Genomic DNA, 22,720 nt, shown 5'->3' with positions numbered 1-22,720 from the left:
AGAAGTGAGCCACAATACCCATTAATTTTCCATCGAAAGTTAAACTTACCCTTGCAACACCATTTCCATTAAGAGTTCCCGTGGAATGTAGTTCTTGTGTTGACTTGTCAAGTGTTCTAGGAAGGAAGAAGAAAAGGATTTATTTCGATATGGTGAAACGTTGCACACTTCTCGTCTGCAGAAAATTATTTGGGTGTCAAACAGTTGTCACATGTTTATCAGGTCACAACACATGTTATGTCGCCTTGCAATACTTTCGACAGATACTGTGATCTCTGTTGATTCTCTACCCAGTCCCCGCATACAAGAAGTTGGCTCTTACACATTTGACCGTGACGCTGAACTGTGATTGGGTACGATAGCACCATCCACGTCAAGCTTGCTTTGTGAATCCAAGGAACCCCTCATCTTTAAGGCTTCCTTTTCTCTGGCTTTCTCCTTCCTCTTTTTCTTCTCTTCTTCCATTTCTGTCAAGTTTTCAGCGTCGGCAAGATTGTCGACGGCAATGGCCAAGAAGACATTCAAAAGGATGTCTAATAAATGTCAAGGAATCTCGCAAGCCATAACAAAACAAAAACGATGTTTCCAATTTCAGCAAAGTAAAATTTATAGAAATATTCGCGCGAAACCGCTCATGAAGTTATTATTTTCTGGTGAGCGGAGGCGTTAGGTCTAAGAAATGGCCTCAACAGTATTGAAGAACAATTTTGAACCTTAACAGTCAAAGACTTCACACAAAAACATATCATGATAAAAAGGCTACTAAATATGCGCTTGACTAATGGTAAATCAAGGCAAATGGAAACGGACAAAAAGATCTTCCAAGAATGATGGAATGCTTGAGGGAATTCCACGAGTCATTTCACGTGTTAACTCATAAATTCCTTGTGCTACCTTAGAAGAAACTTTTAATCAAATGATACGTTGTAAATCATAAAAAGGGTAGCTTTGCCCTAAAAACAGATTTTCAACCAGCAACAACAACAACTTTGCTTCACCTCAGAGTAAGAATAGAAAATAGTGTAAAACTACTAAAACAGGAGAAAGAAAAATTGATTGGAGTGCTGTCTACAAGAAATAACTTGACCTCCTGAGCGAGTGGCCTGAGAGCGGACCCTCAATATAAGGGCCTAGGAGCGGGTCCTTATTGTAAGGGCCTGGGAGTATGTCATTGTTTTTCCGATTCCAGGGTCTTAGTGGTCGTCAATATTTTGACAACTTGATAGTTACTAGTGCCAAATCCCTCGCGAATCTTTCACTGACTCGCTTTACTCAAGGCGTTTCCAAAACTTCCTCGCGGGCGAGGAAACGCTCGAGCCGGAGCGCTAATAATGAGAGCCTGGTGATAAGTTATTGCACGAGACGGCGAGCAACGCACTCCTTTGTGCGAAGAAGTATCTCTCTCCTGACCTTCCCACTTATTACAAAAATAATATACTTAAAGAGGACAAAGAACATAGAGATTTAGAAGGATACAGTTGCCAACGACAACGAGGAATATGAAGTACAAGATGGCAATCGCTGAACCTCCTTCGCCAATACCACCCCACGCACGGATGCCGTCATACATTACAGCATTCCAGTCCTCGCCTGTGAGAATCTGTTTACATAATATTAAAAAACAAATAATAAAAGATTATATTTTACTTATTCTAACGTGTTGAGCTGCAGAAAAATAGCAACAATTCACCAATCTTACCTGGAAAACTGTTATAAGAGCTCTCCAAAAGGAATCGAAGTTACTGCGAGGAATTTCGTCATCGCCTAAATTGAATCTTCACAGGAAAAAAGAGACAGAGAAAAAAAAAATGTAGAAAAAGGTACAATTTTAAACCGAAGCGTTCACACTAAATATTCTGCAGCGGTTGGTAATAGCTCAAATGCGTTAGTACGAACGGATGGACAGATAGACAGAATGTACGAACAGAGAAATAAACAGAGAGAAGGTCAGATAAACTTAGAGGTGAGTACAACCGCACTCTGGAAGTACCGAAAAGAAACGAGAGAAACTAGAGTTGGAAACGTAATCATTTGAGCGAGAACCTGCTCATAAAAAATATCTTTACTTACTTTCCACCAAAGATCTGCATCCCAAGCAGAGAGCAAATGAGCATAAATAGTGAAAGCAGCAACAGAAGACCAGCTATAGACCTCATACTATTCAACAGTGACGCCACTAAGTTGCTAAGTGAACTCCAGTATCTGAATCAGAAGGAAAAACAACGAGTCACGCACGTCATGCCTTACAATACAAGATGACTCGGCCAAGTCTCGAAGCCAGTCCTCTCGACCTGGAGTCAGCGCGCTAATCGTTAAGCCACCGCGTCTCCAACGATAGTCCATAATAACCACGTCTGACCGACAAGCTGATTTCCGGGACTACCCCCTTAACCTTTACACCCTAACATCAGTACACAGATTCTCCATTCTCTTTTCTTCATATTTCTTTGGATACAGACAAGAAAAGTCCGTTTAACAATCTAAGTTTCATAGGTTGGCGATCATTTCCTTAATTCTCGTGATCTTAATAAATGATTCAGCAGTATTACTGTTAGGAGAGATAACATTTTAATGCTGGTCACTTTTAGGCTCTAAAGGGTTAAGTGTACACCAGAAGAACAGCGCCAACGATAAGACATAGTCAACTGGGGCCATCTTGTTATCGCACCATGCTGCACGTATTTACAGGAACTAAATTCCATTGCAAAATACTATGCATATGCGTCGTGATTTCCAGCTTATCGAGTGTTCTCCCAACCTCCCAAATGTTTACATCAGGCTATGTAAACACGGAAACCATTTTACATTTCTGTAATTAATCGCTAATGAAAGAGGAACGAAAACCGTGTTTACATACGCTCATGTAAAATGGTTTTATGGCCAATCAAAGCGCGCGTACTATTTGAATTATTTTATAATTAACAACGTTTGCTACCATACAAAGATTCTACCCTCCATTTCATATGTGAACCTATTCTCCTCACTTATTTGCTGGAAAATGTATCGACATTGTGAGGAGAATTTGCATGTTCATCACTCTTGTGTGTGGAGTGTTGGGTTCCTTACCTGGTTACTTTGAAAATCCTAAGTAAACGAATACATCGAAGTACACTGATTCCAATAGGGGGCTGCTTCAACGCTTCTGTGATTGCCAACTCTAACAAACTACTAATTACAACCTTGGGGGGAAAAAAAGTTAGAAAAGTCACCTAAAATCGATATACAAACTCTAAATTAATTAAAGAAATAGTTCCTATGTTTGTGTGCCTCTATTCAATAATAGATCACAGACGACGCAACAGACGACGTTTAGTAAAGAAACAAAAAACGCACCGAGTACATTGTTGAGTTCTATAAGCACGCGGGAATTTTTAAGAACAAGAGAGAAGTGCGGAGAGCAAGAGCCGAAGGCGAGTGCTTCTTGCACTTCTCGAGTGTTCTTAAAAATTCCCGTGTGCTTATATAACTCAGCAATGCTCGAGGAACAAGTTTTTTCAATTTCTTTTATAAAATGTATCGTGAATTGCGCGCGCTAGTACCGATGACGTAGGCTGCGTGCATTATATCTCAACAGTGCACTCGTGTGACGTAAGGCGCGTGCTTTATGGAAATATAATGAACTCGTTCTGACCAATCACGGCGCGCGCATTTTCCTGAACATTTTATAAATGGCTTATAAACATTTATAAATTGTGATTCGATTTAAATTGATAACGTCTTTGCATGAAACGCGTAAAAAAACAGTCAGTGGTACAACACATTAAACTGATAATGGCATGAGTCATGCCGAAACATTTCCGTCTTTTATAAGTTTTTTTTACGAAAATTTGAAATTTATTTTAATTATCTGTTATTCCTAAAACTTACCAGGCAATCGAATCTGTTAAAAAGCGATGCGAAGTAGCCGTGAAATCCTAAACAGTACATCTTGACTATCATTTCAATGGTAAATATTCCTAAAAATAATTTATTTGCTATATCTGAAAGAAAGGAAAACAGATGGAAGTCAGTTTTTTATCTCGCCTCACGGGTTGTCTCGCCCTCTCCCCCTTGGTAACAACATTAAATGAAAGCTATCTGCGCATTGGCGGTATGTCACCTCAGGGGAGGGGTTGGTGGGGCTCAAAGAACATTGTTTCGAGCCACATAGCACAGTAAGGTAAGAAGCGAGGTCTGCTCCTCTACCTTCAAGAGATTCTTTCTTCATATCCAAACTTATCAAGAGAATAGTCTCTTCATAAAAAAGCGAAAAACACAAATAACTCAAATATAAAAAACAAACAAACACAAATAAAACAGCTTACCTAAAAATTGGGTTAAAAAGTCAGGTTGATCATAATGTTCCAATGCTAGTGTCAATGAATTTAAAAATACAACAACTATGACGATCCAGTAGAAAGCTTGTGTTTTTACTGCTTTACGCAGCTCCCGTCTAGCGCGGTGATGCCATTTTTTTAAAACTTTCCTGTCAAAACGAAACAACACAGAAGGAGTTGATAACAGAGAAAAATGAAGACGATGGGAGATGAGAGAGGAGAGGTTGCAAAGTAAGACGAGAAGGAAAGGACACATTACTCAATCGAAAGGCACTCCAATAGCCTGCCTTCGATAAGTTTGAACACAGGCCGGGGAAACTGGGTCTGGTACATCCAGTCGAAGCTAACCGCTTAGTAAGGGCGAAGGGGAGACGAGGGTTTATTATTGATACAGTCTCCTTACTTCTCGTTGTGACACCAACCATGGTGGTGCGCATCATGTTGGGAAATACTGTCCTGTCTCTCATTTCTATCGATCATTTCGATGTCTTCAGTTCTGGATTGTCTTGATGCTTTGGAAAAAAAATTATTAAAACCGTACTGAATACTTACAACCATACACACTTCTTTAACTCACTCTTTCTGGCCGAAATTTTCTTTGCCAATTCTGACCTTCAAATTTTGCTACGGTAATAAAGCTTCAAATCACAAGCGTCCAATTGCACCATTAAGTCTAAATTCATGAACCATAAACAAGTAGTCGTACTTTACAGTCCTTTCACAATACGAAGTTTTCGTATCGCGTTCGCTTTCGCATCACGCATAACAACACGCAAGGCACCGCCACATACTTTCTCAGATTCACTACCTCAAGTCGCATTCCATACTGTAAGAGACCGATGAACGACACGTCCTATCAAAAGATAACCTTAAGGTATTTATTATCACCGATTCACTCTACATTTTTCTGAAAGAAATGTGATACCGCGATCTAGACGTTGACGACTCTCACATTCGTTGCAATACTTACAGGTCTTCTTGGAAGCTTTTGACTCATCACCACTTTCACTTTCACTGTCGCCTTCAATGTCCTCTGTTTAAAGAAACAATATAGAAATTCAATGGATTCGAGGCGTGTACATGTGTTTGCTGACTACAGTGTACTTCAGTCATCTTACCAAGTGACTTGCAGTCCAAAATCCGTATCGATTCCAATTTGTCTAAGGTTACATAACAGACAGCAAGAAAAAATTTTTCTTAAATAAACGTCATCAGACAAAAAAAAGCTATTTGTTTTTGCCGCCAAAACTACACGCACTAATTCCCTTAGCGATTAAGGTGAATTATAATGCAATGGTCCTTAGAAAATCTTGCTTATAGTGGTTTGTTGATAACCGAGAAAGTGATAAAATCCTCTTTAGAGAGACGCAATGAAGTAAATTTCAAAATCTGTATCAGCTGACTTTCACATCCGTCCAAATTTCGTTTATTGAAAAATCTACTTTGATTTGCAACTGTCAGTCCTTTTCCCAAAGATTAAAAAGACCAGTGAAGCTTTTTTTTCAATGTGTCACGTACCAGCCTGAGTAATCCAGTCGAGGTAGCCATTGTAAGCATCTTCAACTTGTTGCTTTTCTCTAAACTTTTGGAATTCACCACTCTTCTGAGCTCTCGCCTTTTCCTTGGCAAATTCTCTGTATTCAGAAAACATTCAACGTCAAGCTAAACATCCACTACAAAAGACATTTCACATTTCTCATTATCCCTCTGTCCTGCTCTCGTCTCAACATGAAAAACATCTTTATTCAAAGACGAGCATAAATTCGATACCAATCCTAAACTACATACTAATTTTGTCACAAGCACATTAAAAGAGAAAGTACGTTTGATTATGCCTACCAGCCATTTGAAAGAACAAACAAGCAAACAGAAAAAAACAATCATGTTACTTGCCCACTAAGTACACCAAGAACTAAGTTGAGAACGAAGAAAGATCCCCAAATGATCAGAGTAACAAAGTATACCCACGGCCAAGAGTTCCCTACTGCATCATTTATCTGCAAAACACACAATCATAATTATCAGGATCCGAAATAAACTTTTTGAATTTTTGCTCTAACACCCAGTGGCGATTAATCAATTTTGCTCAATTCGCCATATGGAAGAAGTTGGTCGTCGCCGAGAAATTCAATACGTACAAATTTTCGCCAATCAACCAAATACGATGGCTTAAATTCTTACGACGTTCTTTCGCTTAAAATACACTCCTACTGGCAAACGGTCACCATTGAGTGTATAACAGCGCAGCGAAATAAAATGACGAAAGTTGCGTTCCCTGAACGCTGGCTCGCATGAACATCACTGTCAAGACTCTAAGTCAGTCGCGTGCTGTCGATTAGCATCAAAATGCTGATCTCCAACAGCCATTATTCAATCGCATGATCGACCAGCTGTTCGCAATTTCAGACCCTGATTCACTAATCGTATACATTCTCAATCACCTGAATTTGCCTGTGTTGTAGTTGATAATGATTCAAGGCTAAAGTGAATTCTACCAGGTTAGAATCAAACTTTCCTCTGAGCCCACAACATAATTTTTTTTATCTGAAAGTCATTTTAAACTACAACGTATTCCAAATAAAGAGGGGTTCAATTCTGTTAGGACACTGGTATGATACATGAACAAACCAATAACTCACCCAGTATAATACATCAGTCCAACCCTCAAGTGTAATACACTGGAACACAGTCATACAGGCCAAGCCAATATTATCAAAATTTGTAATTCCATGATTGGGTCCTTTCCAGCCTGCCTCACACACCTGACCTGCATCCTTATCGCACTGAAATCCTGAACTTCCAGAACTACAGGGGTGAGGTTCTTCAAATGATTCTTCACCTGGTGTCAGAAATGGAAAAGCAGATGATTCTAGGATTTACTTGCCTCTCGATTACTATCATGCATTTTTCATAAGCATGTGGTCTTCCATTTTGAAGGGGCCTGATGTTTAAGAGTATCAAATGCTGGACGTAGAGATCTAGGTTAACTCCCTAAACAGGCCACTGTCTAGTGTTCTTTGGCAAAAAAAAAATATGCCAACATTCCCAGGAGTGTACAATATAGACGGTAACAGTGAAATCAATTGAAAACTTATTAAACTGTGGGAATAATTCGCATCAAAGCATTACATCCTGGCAAAAATGAGAAACATCTTGTCCTTCATCACCCCACTTAAACCAACTATGCTTTACTGTAATGCATTCTGGGTTACTATAACCAATAAAAATTTGATAAAAAGCACAGCAAAATGTGCATGACCAAGTCATGATTAACATAAGGTTTGCATCTGATTGGTTGAGAGAGTCAATGGCACAACTTTTCTAGACCAATCACATAGCAAAGTAAAGCAAAACCAAAGCAATCCTGGATTATTTTTGTCACACTCCACTGAAACCTGCTTTAAAATAAATGTATTTTAGAGAACAATTACCTGTCACATTATTATAGCATGTCTTGTGAAGCCGACCCATAAACAATTCCACACCAATAATTGCATAAATTATCACAACAAAAACTACCAGCAAGGCAATGTGGAAGAGTGGTATCAGTGCCTTGATAATAGAATTTAATACAACTTGTAAACCTGCAACAAAAAAATATCAAAATAAACACTTATTAAAAAATTATATCTATTATTATTAAATCTATTAAATACTATAAAAATTCTTACACAAGAATTACTTAACCTTTTAACTCCCCTGAGTGACCAAGACAGAATTTCTCCTTACTATATCTATACAATATCATGCAGACAAGTGATGAGAAAAAAGAAAAATATCAATTATGAGATTACTAATTGATGTGATACCAAATTCTCCAAACTAACATAATGAGAACTGTTTGCAGATAGTAAGGAGAATTACTAATAAGATCTTGGGAGTTAAAGGGTTAAGTAAAGCAACAATCCTTGCAAGTATTCTGCAATTAAGACAATTGAAACCAATGCATAAAGGAAGCCTGAAAAAATTTAGCCTTCAGAAAGATTCAATCCAAAATCAGTATGTATATTCTCTATACAGCTCTTCATATATTTCCTAAAGGGCTGGCAAGGAGAATTTATTCACCAATCAAAAGCTTCTTTCATTGGTGATCATTTCCTTAATTCTCATGACCTTAGTGTGTGATTCAGGGGTGATGTTGTAAGGAGAATTTAGATGCTAATCACTCTTAGGGTTTAGAGGGTTAACCTAAGAAGCTACACATTGGGAGAAAGCCAAATTATCTAGAGGGTTCATCTTTCTGGTAGAGGAATCTTAACCTGAATTTGATCAGCATCTGTTTGTTTTACAAGCTTAAAAAATACAATTTTGTTTTTTGGTCACTTCAGCTATGCATCTGTCCTCCAATAGATCATAGGCAAGAGCCAATTAAATGCACATTACATAATTTAGCTTATCATATTATTGTAACGAAGCATACTTAACTCTTTAACTCAGAAGATCTCATTAGTAATTCTCCTTACAGTTCTTGTAATGTAAGTTTGGAGAATTTGACATTGAATCATCTTATAATCCACTAATTGATATTTTTCTTTATTCTCGTCACTTGTCTGCTTGATATTGTTTTGATATTGTAAGGAGAAATTCTTTCTTGGTCACTCATGGGAGTGAAAGGGTTAATACTTACTTGGAACACCAGACACAAGTCGTAGAGGTCGCAGGACTCTGAAGGCCCTCAAAGCTTTCACATCAAAACTTCCTGAACTCAGAAATGCTTTTACTAAAATAGTTGCTATTCTGAGGAGAGAAATTTTCAAAAAAATGTACTGTTAAGGTAAAAGTGAAACCTTCTTTATACAACATGGATTTGTGCGCGTGAAGATGTGAATCTGACAAATCTGTATGGCAAAAAAAACTTTCTTAAATGCTAAATACTCCATTTTCTATACCTTAGCATCATGCAAAAACAACCCTGTTAATACTAAAGGAATATCAGGGGTAAAAACTACTTTACGTAACTAAGGTGTTCAGAAATCAATAACCAACCCCCTCCCCCCCCCAAAAAAAAAAAAACCTAGCTATGCCTCTTTCTTTTTATGCCACTTTCAAAATGTAAAAAACATTATTATCAATTCGTGTCACTCGTCACTCTCTAAAAGGAAAGCATACACTCACAAAACAAAACCCTTTACACCAAATCATCAGTTTGCAAATTCTCCATATCATTCTGTATACATTTCCTATAGTACTTACTGAGTGAATTTGATTAATAATCAAGCCCTTCTTGACCTCACAACCATTTCCATAATTCTTGTGACCATCATGTTGTGAGAAATTACATGCTTATCACTTTTATGGGAATAAAAGATAATTGCATCATACTTACCCTACTACAACAATTACAAAATCTAAAATATTCCATCCATTACGAAGATATGCTCCAGGGTGGAAAAGAAATCCATAAGCTATTATCTTTAGCACAGCTTCCATTGTGAAAACTGCCAAAAACACATACTCTGCAACTTCCTGTAAACAAGTATTAGACATCTGGTTAGTCAAGCTTCCTTAACCTTTTAACTCCCATGAGTGACCAAGACAGAATTTCTCCTTACAACATCAATACAATATCAAGCAAATAAGTGACGAGAATAAGGAAAAATATTGATAAGGGGGTTATTAGTTGATCCAATACCAAATTCTCCAAACAAACATCACAAGAACTATACAGCAGACTGTAAGGAGAATTACTAATGAGATCTTGGGAGTTAAAGGGTTAACCTTTATACTCTGACCTTTGGCATGTTCAGTTTTATCTTATTAAGATCAGTTTATTGAATATTTCTGCCTAAAACCTTCTGTTTTTCAGTTTTGGTGTTTATTTTGGTTGTGTCCTCGTGTACCGGTACACAAAAGAAGGAAACATTAACGAACTGCGTCATAACTCCATGTATGGTTATGAAAACAAAAGGAATTCCCTCGTGTACTGGTACACCAGGACAGCCCCTTTATTTTGGTCTGCATATTTTCCATTTTTTGGAATTTGGTTTACAGTTTTCATTGACAATACTAATAGCTTTTTGGATTTGGTATCTGATGTGATTTTAATTTTTTTTCCTATTTGGGGTCCCGTTCCTCTTCAATCTGAGCAGCAATTATGCACTTCCACTGATCTCAGTATGATCCACCACTGAATTGGATCAATTACAGTTTTGATAACTAGGATGAGGAAATTTATTGGTTTTGACAGTTTTGCATGCAGTCTTCATTTTTGATTGAATTCTTTTGCAGTTTAAAGGTTTTGGATGATTTTTTCCACAGTTTTACCGTTTTTAATAGACCCCAATGGCCCCATCCCAATATAGACCCCAATCCCCCCTCCAAATATAGACCCCAATGCCCCCCTCCCAATATAGACCCCAATCCCCCCTCCAAATATAGACCCCAATGCCCCCCTCCTTATATAAGCCTGCAAGTTCTCTATACTGTTTTCTATATGTTGCCCATGGTACTTACAGGGAGAATTTGCTTAATAATCAAGAGATTCTTGACCTTGCGATTATTTCCTTTATTTTCATGACCATAATGTTTGATTTAAGGGGTGATACTGTTGGGACCTCGGTTGATGTGAGAAGAACATTTTAAAAATTCTTTGCAAATTTGAACTGCGTTAATTTAAAAACAAATCAAGGTTCTTCCTCTTCTGACATAAATAGTCAAGTTTAACCATTGTGAGTCCCAATCATTTTAGATTATATACCATTCTGTTCAAATTGAATGAATTTCACCACATTTAATTGGGCTCACAAAACTGAAATACATATCAAGAAAAAAGAAGCCCCAAATTTTTACATTAGCCAGCACATGTCAAGAATATTCTCAAGTCAGAACAAAGGGCTACATAATTATTCTGAAATTTTTTTTAACTAATTGGAGTGACAGTCTTGTGAAAATTATGTAGACAACTTTTCAACCAATCAAACTACTGGTATCAAACAAGAGACAGTCACCTTGACTAGGAGAGTATTTTTAAGCTCCACACCAAAGTCATAGGAACATACGCAACATGTAATTTATTTGTAAAAAATCTTAGTATAGAATTGATTCAAAATTAAAGCAAAGCTGTGGAAAAAAAATTTTTATTTTGCAGCAGCCATCACATTGAAGCTTGGTAACACAATTAGCCTTTCAAGGAGACTGAAGAAGCTCTCTAGCAGAAAAATAAACTTTATCTAAAGCACACTACACGCTTCTGCTTTGAAGAGCTATATTTAGAGCTAATTACATATGCAGAGAGCTACAAAAGATCTTACTTGGGTAGACCGCATAATCATCAGGACAACTTATATGGCAAAAGTAAGATCTGAAACAGTTTTCATTCACTGAAGAGAATCAATTTCCAACAGACTGCTTGCTGCAACATGGATTAACATTGTAAAATATGAAATCTCTGTGCATAAAAGATCAAAATACATCTCAATTCTATATAAATCTAAGCCAGCTATTTTATTTTTAATTACTTTGAAACATACAATGTATATCTTCACTGAGGTTTTTATTTTTAATTTGATTTTGACTGTGTCACCTGTAAATCTCAGTTCTGGATTTTCAATATTTCCTTGAAAAAATGTTTTTTGCCAATTACCATTTTGGAGAAGGAAACCAAGATCAAAAAGTTATGAATAAGCATTTTATTTTTTGTGCTAAATCCGACATTTCATTATTTTCACCTCTTTTCTGGATTTATTTAAACCTGAGTGTTTACCTTTGGACAAAAGAACCGGAATATATCGGCGTCAAAATGCACAAACTACACATATGTAAAACTCTGAGAACATGAATAAATCTGACGGCTAACTGGCAAGAATCAACAACGATATTCACCATTCAACCATTAAATAACTCAGGGTTCTAAAAATGTCAACTGCCTCATTAAAAAGTTTTCACGTTGAGCAATCAGAACTTTTCCTTCGCTAATTCAATATATATACCGAGATAAATGGCGATTATATAACAGACGTTTGGTATTTTGTGCATGTCACAAGCAATAAGAATGTACTCTGAAATTAAACTCACTCAAATTCACTGATTTGTATCTTTTCATCGGTGCAATCAACCAGTTTTTGAAATAACAAATAAAAAGTTATTTTCGAAAGAAGTCGATTTTTAAGAACTAAAATTCTTCCGATCCGATCAAACGCTATAAAGAGATGCAAATAGAACAGACGCAAACCCGAAGCGATTTGATTTTCAATGAATAAACAAGTACTTATTCGCAAAGGTCAAGTCGATGTAACTGAAAGCTGGAAAACTGAAGCCTACTGGAGCATGGTGGGTTCTGTTTACATTTGAGTCATCCATTTTTCGCAATTTTACGACTGTGAAATTGACAACGGCGATTTCGGCGGATTACACGAACGAATTGCTTTGACTAGCATTAAACTTTAATTGGCGAGAAACACGATCAACTTCTACCTTTGTATCGAATGAATTAACCTTCATAAAAATTATAAAACCGCGATTCTATTTTTCAGGTTAGCTTACATACTGTACGTTCGTGATAGCAGAATCGCATCTGACAACGCGAGTTGTCTGGGGTTTTTTTCTTCCAAAACAGTAAATATTCACCTCAGCAAAAATGCACACACTATTTACGCTCGACGCCTGCAGTTGTATCTAATTTCTCTGTACCTAAACAAAGGTATCTGGTGCTCGAAATACAAACTTTACTAAAGACAATTACTGACACCTCGATCACCGATCATCTGTTCTAGAATGTTATCGCTGACCGAAGCCCATACATGTAAATACTGTCAATGGTATAAACACAAAATTCGGACCGCGTAAAGTCTCGTTTTGCCAAAGATTTAGGCTTTTAGCAGGTTGTTGAGCCAATAACAAATTCATTTGAAACTAAAACAAGGTAAAGCGTATACAGAGCAATAAATCGCATGAATATTTTTATTTTTCACGTGGCACTTCGCTCGTTTACATTTGTGCAAAAATTATAATTTTTTTAACTGGTGCTTTGATCTCTAAGATTGCATGCTCTAAGCTCTTCCAAAAACAGATGATATTTTCAACGATGTATAAAAGCCGCAACCACATTTCACAGCATGAATATTCATCCATGTCAGAAAATTATAGAAAACCCGCACACCGCGTTTACAAGTAATCAAAAAGACTTACCAGGTTGTCGTTGATTTCACTGCTATCTTTCTCTGGAAGAGGCTCATACGCGGCGAGAGCGGCACAATTTGCGAAAATTGTGATCAGAATCATTACATCGAAAGGCTTAAGTCAAGAGTCAAGGAATACGTTTGAAGTTCGTTCCAATAACACCTTAAACTAGGCAACAGAAAATCTACAGGATAATAACTGCACGACCACGAGAAGCCAAACACCCCTACCGCAAAACCCAAATTCGCGCGAGAAATATTCTCTAAAAGGTTAACCACTGCTATTTAAAAGGATATTTCCATTCCACGAGATTTATGGCAGCACTTCGAATTGGATTGCCGAGAGAGAGACACAGAAGTGCTCTCTTCGGCCGAACAGCGTTTCCAGATTTTTTCTGTCGTTTGGCAGCTACAGATTTCGCATATTTCCCTCCGTGGCCGTTCAGCCGTGCTCTCGTCTGCATAAGGTCTGTCCCGTTCGGCCAGAATATCTTTGAACCTTGGGTAAAATTGGTTCTTGGATAGCCTGGAACAGTTCAATAAAAACACTCAGTTAGGAGTTAGTATGTTCCATATGCACCGCCGGTATAGTAAACTCGGAAAAAGCATCAAGTGCCGAACTCATATCGTGCTGCTGTTGGCTGTTTTCACTGCCCGGCCGACTCAAAACAACTCGCTAGAAATACTCACCGTTTTGTTCCATTATGGTTGCTTAAATTAGCCTGCTTCTTAAACATTTAGCTTGGACAAAGTAGTTTCACAATCATGTCAACAATTTCCAATACACATCATTAATTCCGTATTTATGTCCTACGAGTACACTTTATCCGCGTGAAACGCCAGAGTGAAGTGCATACGGGCACTTCATTACCAGAAAGTACAACTTTGCGTGACGCTGTCACGCTACGATTAACCCGAACAACAGTTTCCGTGACAACATATACAACCCTCTGTTACCTCTAGCCGTGCCCCTCGAGGGCTTCATCGAAAACTGCATCGTGAAAAAATGATTAGTTAAACATAATAGAATACGTTTTCCGACCTTTCTTTCGCCAAAATTTAACACATAGGACCATTGGAGACCATGCCTCTTCACCAAAGTCGCATTAATACGATAATTTGATGACCACAAACCGATGTCACTGGGATAAAAAAAATTAATTCACTGGGAAATAAGTTATTACATCACCGTATCATATGACTTAAGCGTGGGTTGTCTGAGAACGCAATAAAAGAAGTAGACGAAATTAAAATATCTTAGCGGCTAACTTTTATTCCTCATTTCAAGAGCATTTATAGATTGTCCGCTAGAATTTTTCTATGAAATTCTAGGAGGTAAAAAAAGCGTTTACCGCTGTGGCGTTCAATATTCTTTTGAATCGTTATTTCAATCGTGAATGATAAAAATTCTAAAGGTTTCCAAGCAGCTGCAAATTAATTGTGGGAACGCATGCGCATAAGATTGAACCACCCACATGTAAAAAAAATAACCTACACGGAAGTAACAAGGGACCGGAAGGCTTTTCCATATTCAGGCCTTGAAAATCTTGAAACGATAGGATGAAGATAAGGATTATATATCTTTTAAAAACATCTCAAGATCCAGGGTGAATCAAATGGCACGTGCTGTACCTACACTGCAGTTCAGGTTAATTCCTGAATAAATTATGGCATGAAGTCTAAACAGACACGGTTTTTTTTTTTTATTATTTCTCATGCTTAGAGACAAAACGCGCCACTGTTTTGAGTTCTGTCATATGCATACAGACTTACGCATGCAATACGCGTTTGCACCACTACATGCCACCAATCGTTTCAATTTTAATAATTTTTTTCCTCTCCTTGTGGGCGCACACAGGAGCATTTGTTGAAACGCTTTACTTTGGCAGACCCTAACGCCAACACTCGATAAAAGATTTTATCTCACATTGAAACGATCGCCTTCCTGTAATTAGGGTAATTTCACCTCCTTTGGAAAAATACCTCCTACTCCTTTCCCGTCGAAACTTGCAATAAGATCTCCATTTATTAAAAGCCTGCACTCACTAGCATTGGCGTCAATCATCAGCTTAACGGCCATTACAAATAACCAAAGAAATAATGAATCAAATTCCCAATTAGCTAATCGGCTGAGATTCAGACCACTCGGAAGAAGGTGGGCCTAAGGGGCAGGCGAGAGCTCAACAGCTCTCCAAAACGACAAAAGTCACGAACATTCTCATCAGGGGGAATTCACAATACCTTTAAGAAATAATTTGTAGAAAAATTAATTTAAAGAGGCGGCAGAACTTCTTGGATCTCCCGCCAAGTTCATTCGCCGGGAATTTCGCAGATCACTAATGCAGTCCAGTGGATGTGAATAGTTTGCAGGTGCCGTCTACAATAAAGGAACAAAATGAGGGATGCCCAAGAATTTAAGAGGAAAAAGTGTCATTGCCAATAAGAGAAAGGCGTGCAAAACTCGTGCCTGTAATTATGTGAACAACTGATTTACCCTTTTCTTAGATTACCCTTTTCATACTGAAACCATTACATGTTTGATTTCCTTATTATTATGCTTTCGAGTGGATTAGCTTACAACGCTAGGGAGACTTGGGTTGACGCTCTCTACTGCGGCCAGTTTACATTATCAACTCAGTGGATAAAACCAAATACATTTAATAATTGCCTACATCAGTGCCATGCCGTTCACAGAGCATTCTATAGAAGTGGTCAGCTTTCTGTTCGCGTTTGGAATTTCCACATTTCTAATTGGACAGAGAGAAAAGCGGATGGAGAGAAACACTTAAATTCTGTGCGATAACCTTTATTGAGCTGTCATGAATTCCAGGAAAAATAGAAGTGGAGAAATATATCGTCGCTTCTAATTAATAATGGAAATCAAGTAACCGCATAACTGAAACCACTAACTAGTCGCTGCACACTCATTAAATTTTTCATTTTTATCTTAACATGAAACCACTAACTAGTGCCGGCACTTCTTCGATGGGGTTATGGTAGGAACTCACCTGTAAAGCATCAATTTCCTGAGGAACTTGAAATGGGAAAGCTAAAGCGATTGAGACCAACGTACTTTATACAAAATAAAGGTTATGCGAGAATTAATAACCCAAACTAGCCAGTTCTGCCCGTTCTATTGCTCCCTCTCTGACGATCACGGCTGGCTAACGTCGTCTTTTAAGTTATTTTCGTATATAACGAAATCAAGATTGCGTGGAGTATGCAAGAGGACCAGAGGCTTCTATCGCAGTGCACTTGTCTACGAGGGGGTTCATATTGTATACCACCTTGACCTAGCTATTCTAAACAGCCATTGTTTCCAACAAAGGTGCAAAACGTTTTCCAAGCGCGTGGGACAAAGATGTGATTTCGCAGTCAGATCCTACACCGACAGAGAAACAAACACCTTGATTGGCGTCATTGTTTTGTATTGTAGTTTAGGACATTGTATCGATCATTTTTTCTGTCGTCTCCAGTGTAATAGTAAATGAAGACATAAATAACAATAGCAAAAAGTTTGGGATGAATTGGATCAGAAAAGCCGGGCGTGGTCGTGGGAAGGGGTTCCGGTGCCCTGGGGAGAGGCAACATGAGGAGCATGCGGTGCGAAGTGTGTATTAAATTATTTTTAAACCCTATGACTAAAAGGGAACCTTTCAATCCCTACTCTGTCTGACAATTTTTTTCTGTGGTTTTCTCTCTGTCTCTCCTTTCACCTGCTGTTATTGCCTTAACAATCACTTTTCCTTTCCTTTCAGTTCTTTTAAAGTCAAGAATAATAGACATTGCTGAGGCATTTTAGTGTTGGATTTTTGTGACAAATATTTACAATTTTTTCTGCAATTGTACCGAGAGCCTATCAAAGATCGATTATCGAATTTCACCGGGGTGTACGTGTAAAGAAGTTATTTTTGTGGGTCACAATCAAATCAGAACATGATTTGACATAACTTTAGTAAACATAAACTCTCTTTTAACTTAGAATATCTTTCTTTATGCGCTAGCTAAGCTCAAAATTTATCATATCTTTTGTTGCATCTCCAAACGTTATTCATCGCTAATTCTATTATTAAGCTGGAAGGCTGTCAGATTTGAATTGAACCATGTAGATAGACTTTCTTCGAAACTTATTTGGTTTAGCAGACGATTTTAAAGTCAAACTTACTTGGGGTTCGAGTATTCACGCGGAACTTAATTGTTCTACCCTTGAGACAAAATTTCAAAATCTTTGTTTCAAAAGCTTGGTTTTAAGAATGCCACGGGCGAATAAATTTTGGTTGTTATTAGAATGAAGAGATTTACTCCAACTGTATACGTCGTCTAACTCTAAACCCTAAGTGGCTCATCAAATTTGTTGGAATCATCGGCGAAATTTGGACCAGCATTTGCTTTCTTCAATAAATTGTTTTGAAAGTATCCCGCTGTGCAAAGGCCCTATCAATTATATTGATACTGAACCTTAAACCATTTAAAACAGTAATTTGGTCAAATGATGCTTGTTACCCGCGAATAGAGAATACGACGCATCTTGTGAGAGTGCTCTGCCGTCAACGGCTTGGCATGGGTTCTAATCTTAGGCTCGATTATATGAGAACCTGTAAGGGAAATGAGCCAACGCTTCCCCTGAACAGAAGGAGCGAAGACTGGACTTGAGGAAAAAACGGAAATTAAGTCTAGTTTTTTTTCCGGATGCAGTGTCAACTCAAGACCAATCACAGAGCGAAAAAAAGCAAAGCGTAAGCAATTCTGAATCAAATTCGCCAATTACCGAAAATATCCGTATTACGTGTGTGTATGTAAAAATTATCATTATTATTATTATTATTATTATTACTATCATTGTTATTATTAATATTACTATCATTATTATTATTATTATTCTAGCTATTATTATTATTATGATCATGTTATTCGAGGAGGCTGTAGCTTCTTAACGGCTAGGCTTCGTACACTCCCTAAGATAATCGTTGACTTATTTTTTTCAGCGATAACCTTGTTAATTTAATAAAAGCATGCTTCATTTTTCGGTGGTAGACCGTTTCGATTACTTTCAATTCACAAAATATTTGATATGTCTAATGGGGTTAAGACTCAAGCGTTTTGCAATACGATAAAAAAGAGAAGATATGCGATGGTTGAATTCATTGAGAGCTGCCACCATAAATATTGAAAGAGCTCGCTTAATTGGTATCTTTCCTGGCAGGTGTTGGGTCTAATTACTAATTAATGAATGTGTCTTTCCATAATTTTTATCTTCAAGACGAAGGAAAAATTTTTAAAGGGTCAAATCTTTTCCGATGGCAAACAACTGACTCAGAACATGCCTTCAAAATGAACTTCAAGGTCAGATTGTATAACAAATAAACAAGAATAACGATATGCAAAAAGAAAACAGAGCCTGTACGTCTCTAAGATGCTTGCCATTGAAGGAGATTTTAATTGCTTTATGGCTGTACGCGTGTGCGTTTAGAGTCATCAACTCAGGCTGCGCACTTTTATCGTCTTTCTAGATAACAGCCTTTACTTTGCAATTAGTTCCGTCGTGCGACTTATTTTGTTTTTGTCGTTGTTTTTTCCCTACAAAACTCCCGGACTTTGATTTACTTCGCTTTTTCGAAAGCTTGGAAAACTATCTGTGACGAAGAACAATAGAAGCTTATAGTCGCTTAATTTCAACTCTTCGTTTCTTTCTAACTTCTCTCTTTTTATCTGTCATGAAACGGGCTTATCAGACATGTAGAAGCCATAATTTTAGGATGGTCCCAATAAGTGATACTTTTACGCCTAACGGTTAAAATTTTGGAAATTTTACTGCTACGGTCAACCCAGAATAACAAATTGTAGAGAGGAAAAATTAGGACTACATTTTTAGGCCGTTTTACCCTTAACTGTTAATCCTTTTGAGACTCGCATTTAAAACCCAGTTACGTCTTACCTGCCCGTCGTACCACCTCCATTTTTATCAGCTAAAGTCATTGGTTCAGTTCTTCGTCAATCTGCTATTAACATAACCGCAGTGGAGCTATTTTTTTTTTTACACAAGTCTGAGTTCTCCCTTTGAATTTTTATGACTTTTCGATGGCATTAGGAATGACAGCTTTTATTTATTATTTTTTACCCAAGCGTGACTGAAATTTTAAGCAGGTATCATCAAAGCATCGAACAAGGAGTTTGTCAAAATCGATCCAGGACTCAAAAAAAGGCTCAACCCCGACGAATAGGACATTTTTCTGGAGAAATCAAGGTCGCACTGCACATTGTAAACGTCTCGATTGAGTTTGAGCTAAGGCCTGTTGACAGGCTGTATGCAAACTTTTGAAATTTCATTAGCGGAAATTAAGACAAATAAATGCTGGTATATAGTATACTTTGTATTCATCTTTCACAAACCCCGTTGAAAAACAGCCAAAAATCAATTGTATGTACAAAATCCGCTTTTAAATAGGTGGTGAAATTAATTTTCCACTTTTCCTACCATTATGCTATGGAGCAACCCTTTCTTAAAACATTTTACGTGCATAAGACAATCATAAATTATTTTTATACACGAGTTTTGAAAGGTCGTCTTGGTCTCTGGAAATTATTTGACAGAATCGCACATGATAGATGATCAATTTGGTTGTCATAGTGATAATGTTGAAGCCATTTTCTTACAAGCTCTTGCGAGCATGATCTCATGGGAACATGGGCCTCGGGCGATACGAGCATGCGAGAAGTCTGTGAGGGGTCCACGAGAGGGTTCTGTGGAGGCCACACAGACCTCTGACGGCTCCAATCTGACCAAATAGTGACGTTTGAACCGAAACGCGGTTCACTTTGAAATGTGCTTATCAAAGCGTTTGTGGTTTAAATGGCTGTTCAATTATTCAAAGCGATATTTGTTAAACAGGAAGAGGAGTGCCAAGAACTGACTGGAACATCACAGTATTGAATACTTTGGATTGATGAGTTCCTTGATGCGATATTGAATGTGGTTCAGTTGTTTTAGTCACTGCTAATAAGAAATTACCAACGCACTTACATTTTTATTTAAGCAAATAATGTTTTTTTTTTGTTAGCACACCTAGGTTGTTTAATCGGGATCGACTGTTTCAGCTACAGCTGGTTTTAGTTGAATCTAATTATGACCCCGGACAGATCATAAGGAATGCAGGAATGTTTTTAGCCTGCAAGCGGACCCTTGTGATTGGCGCTCACGTGCGAGAATGTTTCTAGGGTCGTGTGGTTTTAGACCGCGACTGGTGCCAGCACAGCTTTCAAACCCCCTCGGCGACGTAATGTTTTTCTTCACCCAGTATTGAGGACTAGTGTTAATCTCGGGCTTACGCTACTTTTCCAGCTGGTGTTTGTGTGCAGGCGATGAACTGTGGGTGGCGAATGACTCTTTGATGAATCCTGGGTCTAATAGTCCAGAATAACTTATTTTTCTTTCAGATTAGAGATTTCGATCAAAGAGGGAGCCAAAGTATATCAGAGTTATCGTTGTCATTTATCAACGTAGTATATGTATGATCGCTATCGTTTGAAAGTATTGCGATGTAGACATTGATGAATCGCATAAACGTACTAGCAGAACGTAGAAGATAGAATAGTAACCCTAATTAACATTGCGCGTCATCAAAATTAAAGCACCTTGAAGTTTCATCCGAGTAAAACGCAAGCAATTAGAACGAATTGCTTGGCCAAATTTAACCAGCCTGAGTGTCGAATTCTGAAAAAAATGTTCCAGCAAGTGTCGCATTTTACCATTCGTTCCCTCTGAAATTCAACTCAAAGATCCTTTCATGAGAGTTTGACATTTATCGATCGCATATTCATAACTGATAAAGCGCACACCTTTCCGGCATACGATCTTGTTTCAGCTCCGTTATTCCTGATAGCAACTTCAGTCTATGAACAAAATTGCTCGAACAAAGTTGCTTGAATCAAATAAATCCTTAGCCAAACATTGTTACAAGCATTACGGTAATTAAGAAAACCAGACGTTTGCGTCATTAAGTGTACCGCATAAATCAGATGCAATAGAGCTCTTCAGCACGTAAACGCACCGAGTTGTTTTGTGCTTTATCATCTTCATAAAAACCATGGTCGGTTTATTTGCTTATTAAAGTTGAATAACATATAGTTGCAGGATATGTGTTACAGATATTTTTTCCAATACATTTGAGCTACAACGAGTAAACTGATGACATATTTGAATTTACCGACACAATGAATCATGACAAAAAATTCTGGAACACACCTGACCAGGCAGCCGAAAAAGCTAAGCAAATCCTAAATAACATATTTTCAAGAAGATGTGCTCTGCTAATAAATTTCGCTTTCCTCTTTATTTCTGTTTATCGTTGGTACGCTAAAAAATACCAGTGTCTGCCAATTACAACTGCAGTATTTTAATGTTATTTTGTGTCCAGTACCGGTTATTTTATAACTGTAAGTCAGTGTTATTATGTATGATTATTTGGATAAGAATATAGTTTTTAAGCTTATGAAAATTAGTACTTATAGTCGTGCTAAATGAACTTGGTCGTCATAGTTACCTTTTTTCTGAAGCTCAAAATGCGTGCGTTGTCTGACTGCGTCAAAGTAAATCTCGGTTGGGATGTCAAGCGATTCCACTGAAGCTCTCCCTGAGGCCGGCCGCATTCGTCAAAATAAAATCAGAAATAGAGTAGGTCAGACAACGAAATGTTTTCACCAAACATCAACGACAACGGTACAAGCTAGTCAAAACATCGTTAGTGGAAACATTTTTTTGTTTATGCTGTCTGTGAGATATATCGTCGAGGCATCAACGAATCCCTTTCTTTTGATACATGAAAAATACAGGTTTGATTGAAACGCTGATCTCTCTCTATAGATCTATCAGTGAAAGAGGACGGGATGTCTGAGATCAGATACCAGATGACCTTGGAACACTCGGTACTCCCTGTTTCATTTTAAAAATGCTTAGTTGGTCACGGAATATCATTTACCGCTGGCGATAAAAACACATCGATCAAAATTTGGTTACTTTTAAAGAATAAAAAATTATTATAGAGGTCTTTAATTTTTCAAATCATCATAAGTTCACACAATTTTATTGCCCCAAATTTCAAACACGAAAAAGAAACAAATTTTCCGATATCATTCATTTGTGAAGAAGAAAGTGGTTTTGTGGGGTATTAGAGATTATATCACACATAAAATAATTCCCACGCATATGCAGAAGGTGTTTAATTCGGAAAGAGTAACCTTTATACACTTAAGACCCTCAGATTGTTTTTATTTAAGATGTGCCACCCGCTC

General features: G+C 37.6%; 1 protein-coding gene across 1 annotated transcript in view; it reads right to left on the bottom strand.

Annotated features, from left to right (window-relative positions):
* The window catches only part of LOC113686524 (voltage-dependent L-type calcium channel subunit alpha-1D-like), a 32,141-nt gene extending 17,858 nt beyond the window's left edge, over window positions 1–14,283 (bottom strand). Inside the window, exons 1-19 of the mRNA XM_089207233.1 lie at window positions 14,123–14,283; window positions 13,732–13,958; window positions 13,443–13,550; window positions 9,643–9,782; window positions 8,944–9,053; window positions 7,748–7,900; window positions 6,956–7,155; window positions 6,210–6,313; window positions 5,835–5,950; window positions 5,287–5,349; window positions 4,720–4,828; window positions 4,305–4,465; window positions 3,868–3,980; window positions 3,067–3,179; window positions 2,071–2,202; window positions 1,700–1,775; window positions 1,477–1,600; window positions 323–533; window positions 50–116 (exon numbers count right to left, since the gene is read on the bottom strand). Coding sequence (XP_089063359.1) covers window positions 50–116; window positions 323–533; window positions 1,477–1,600; window positions 1,700–1,775; window positions 2,071–2,202; window positions 3,067–3,179; window positions 3,868–3,980; window positions 4,305–4,465; window positions 4,720–4,828; window positions 5,287–5,349; window positions 5,835–5,950; window positions 6,210–6,313; window positions 6,956–7,155; window positions 7,748–7,900; window positions 8,944–9,053; window positions 9,643–9,782; window positions 13,443–13,550; window positions 13,732–13,958; window positions 14,123–14,135 — 2,340 coding nt within the window. The 5' untranslated portion in view covers window positions 14,136–14,283. The remainder of the gene's footprint in view (window positions 1–49; window positions 117–322; window positions 534–1,476; window positions 1,601–1,699; window positions 1,776–2,070; window positions 2,203–3,066; window positions 3,180–3,867; window positions 3,981–4,304; window positions 4,466–4,719; window positions 4,829–5,286; window positions 5,350–5,834; window positions 5,951–6,209; window positions 6,314–6,955; window positions 7,156–7,747; window positions 7,901–8,943; window positions 9,054–9,642; window positions 9,783–13,442; window positions 13,551–13,731; window positions 13,959–14,122) is intronic.
* Between the last annotated feature and the right edge of the window lie 8,437 nt (window positions 14,284–22,720).

This window comes from Pocillopora damicornis, chromosome 5, assembly GCF_964200805.1.
Source record: "Pocillopora damicornis chromosome 5, jaPocDami1.2, whole genome shotgun sequence".
NCBI lineage: Eukaryota > Metazoa > Cnidaria > Anthozoa > Scleractinia > Pocilloporidae > Pocillopora > Pocillopora damicornis.
This window is presented reverse-complemented; position numbering and strand designations above follow the sequence as displayed.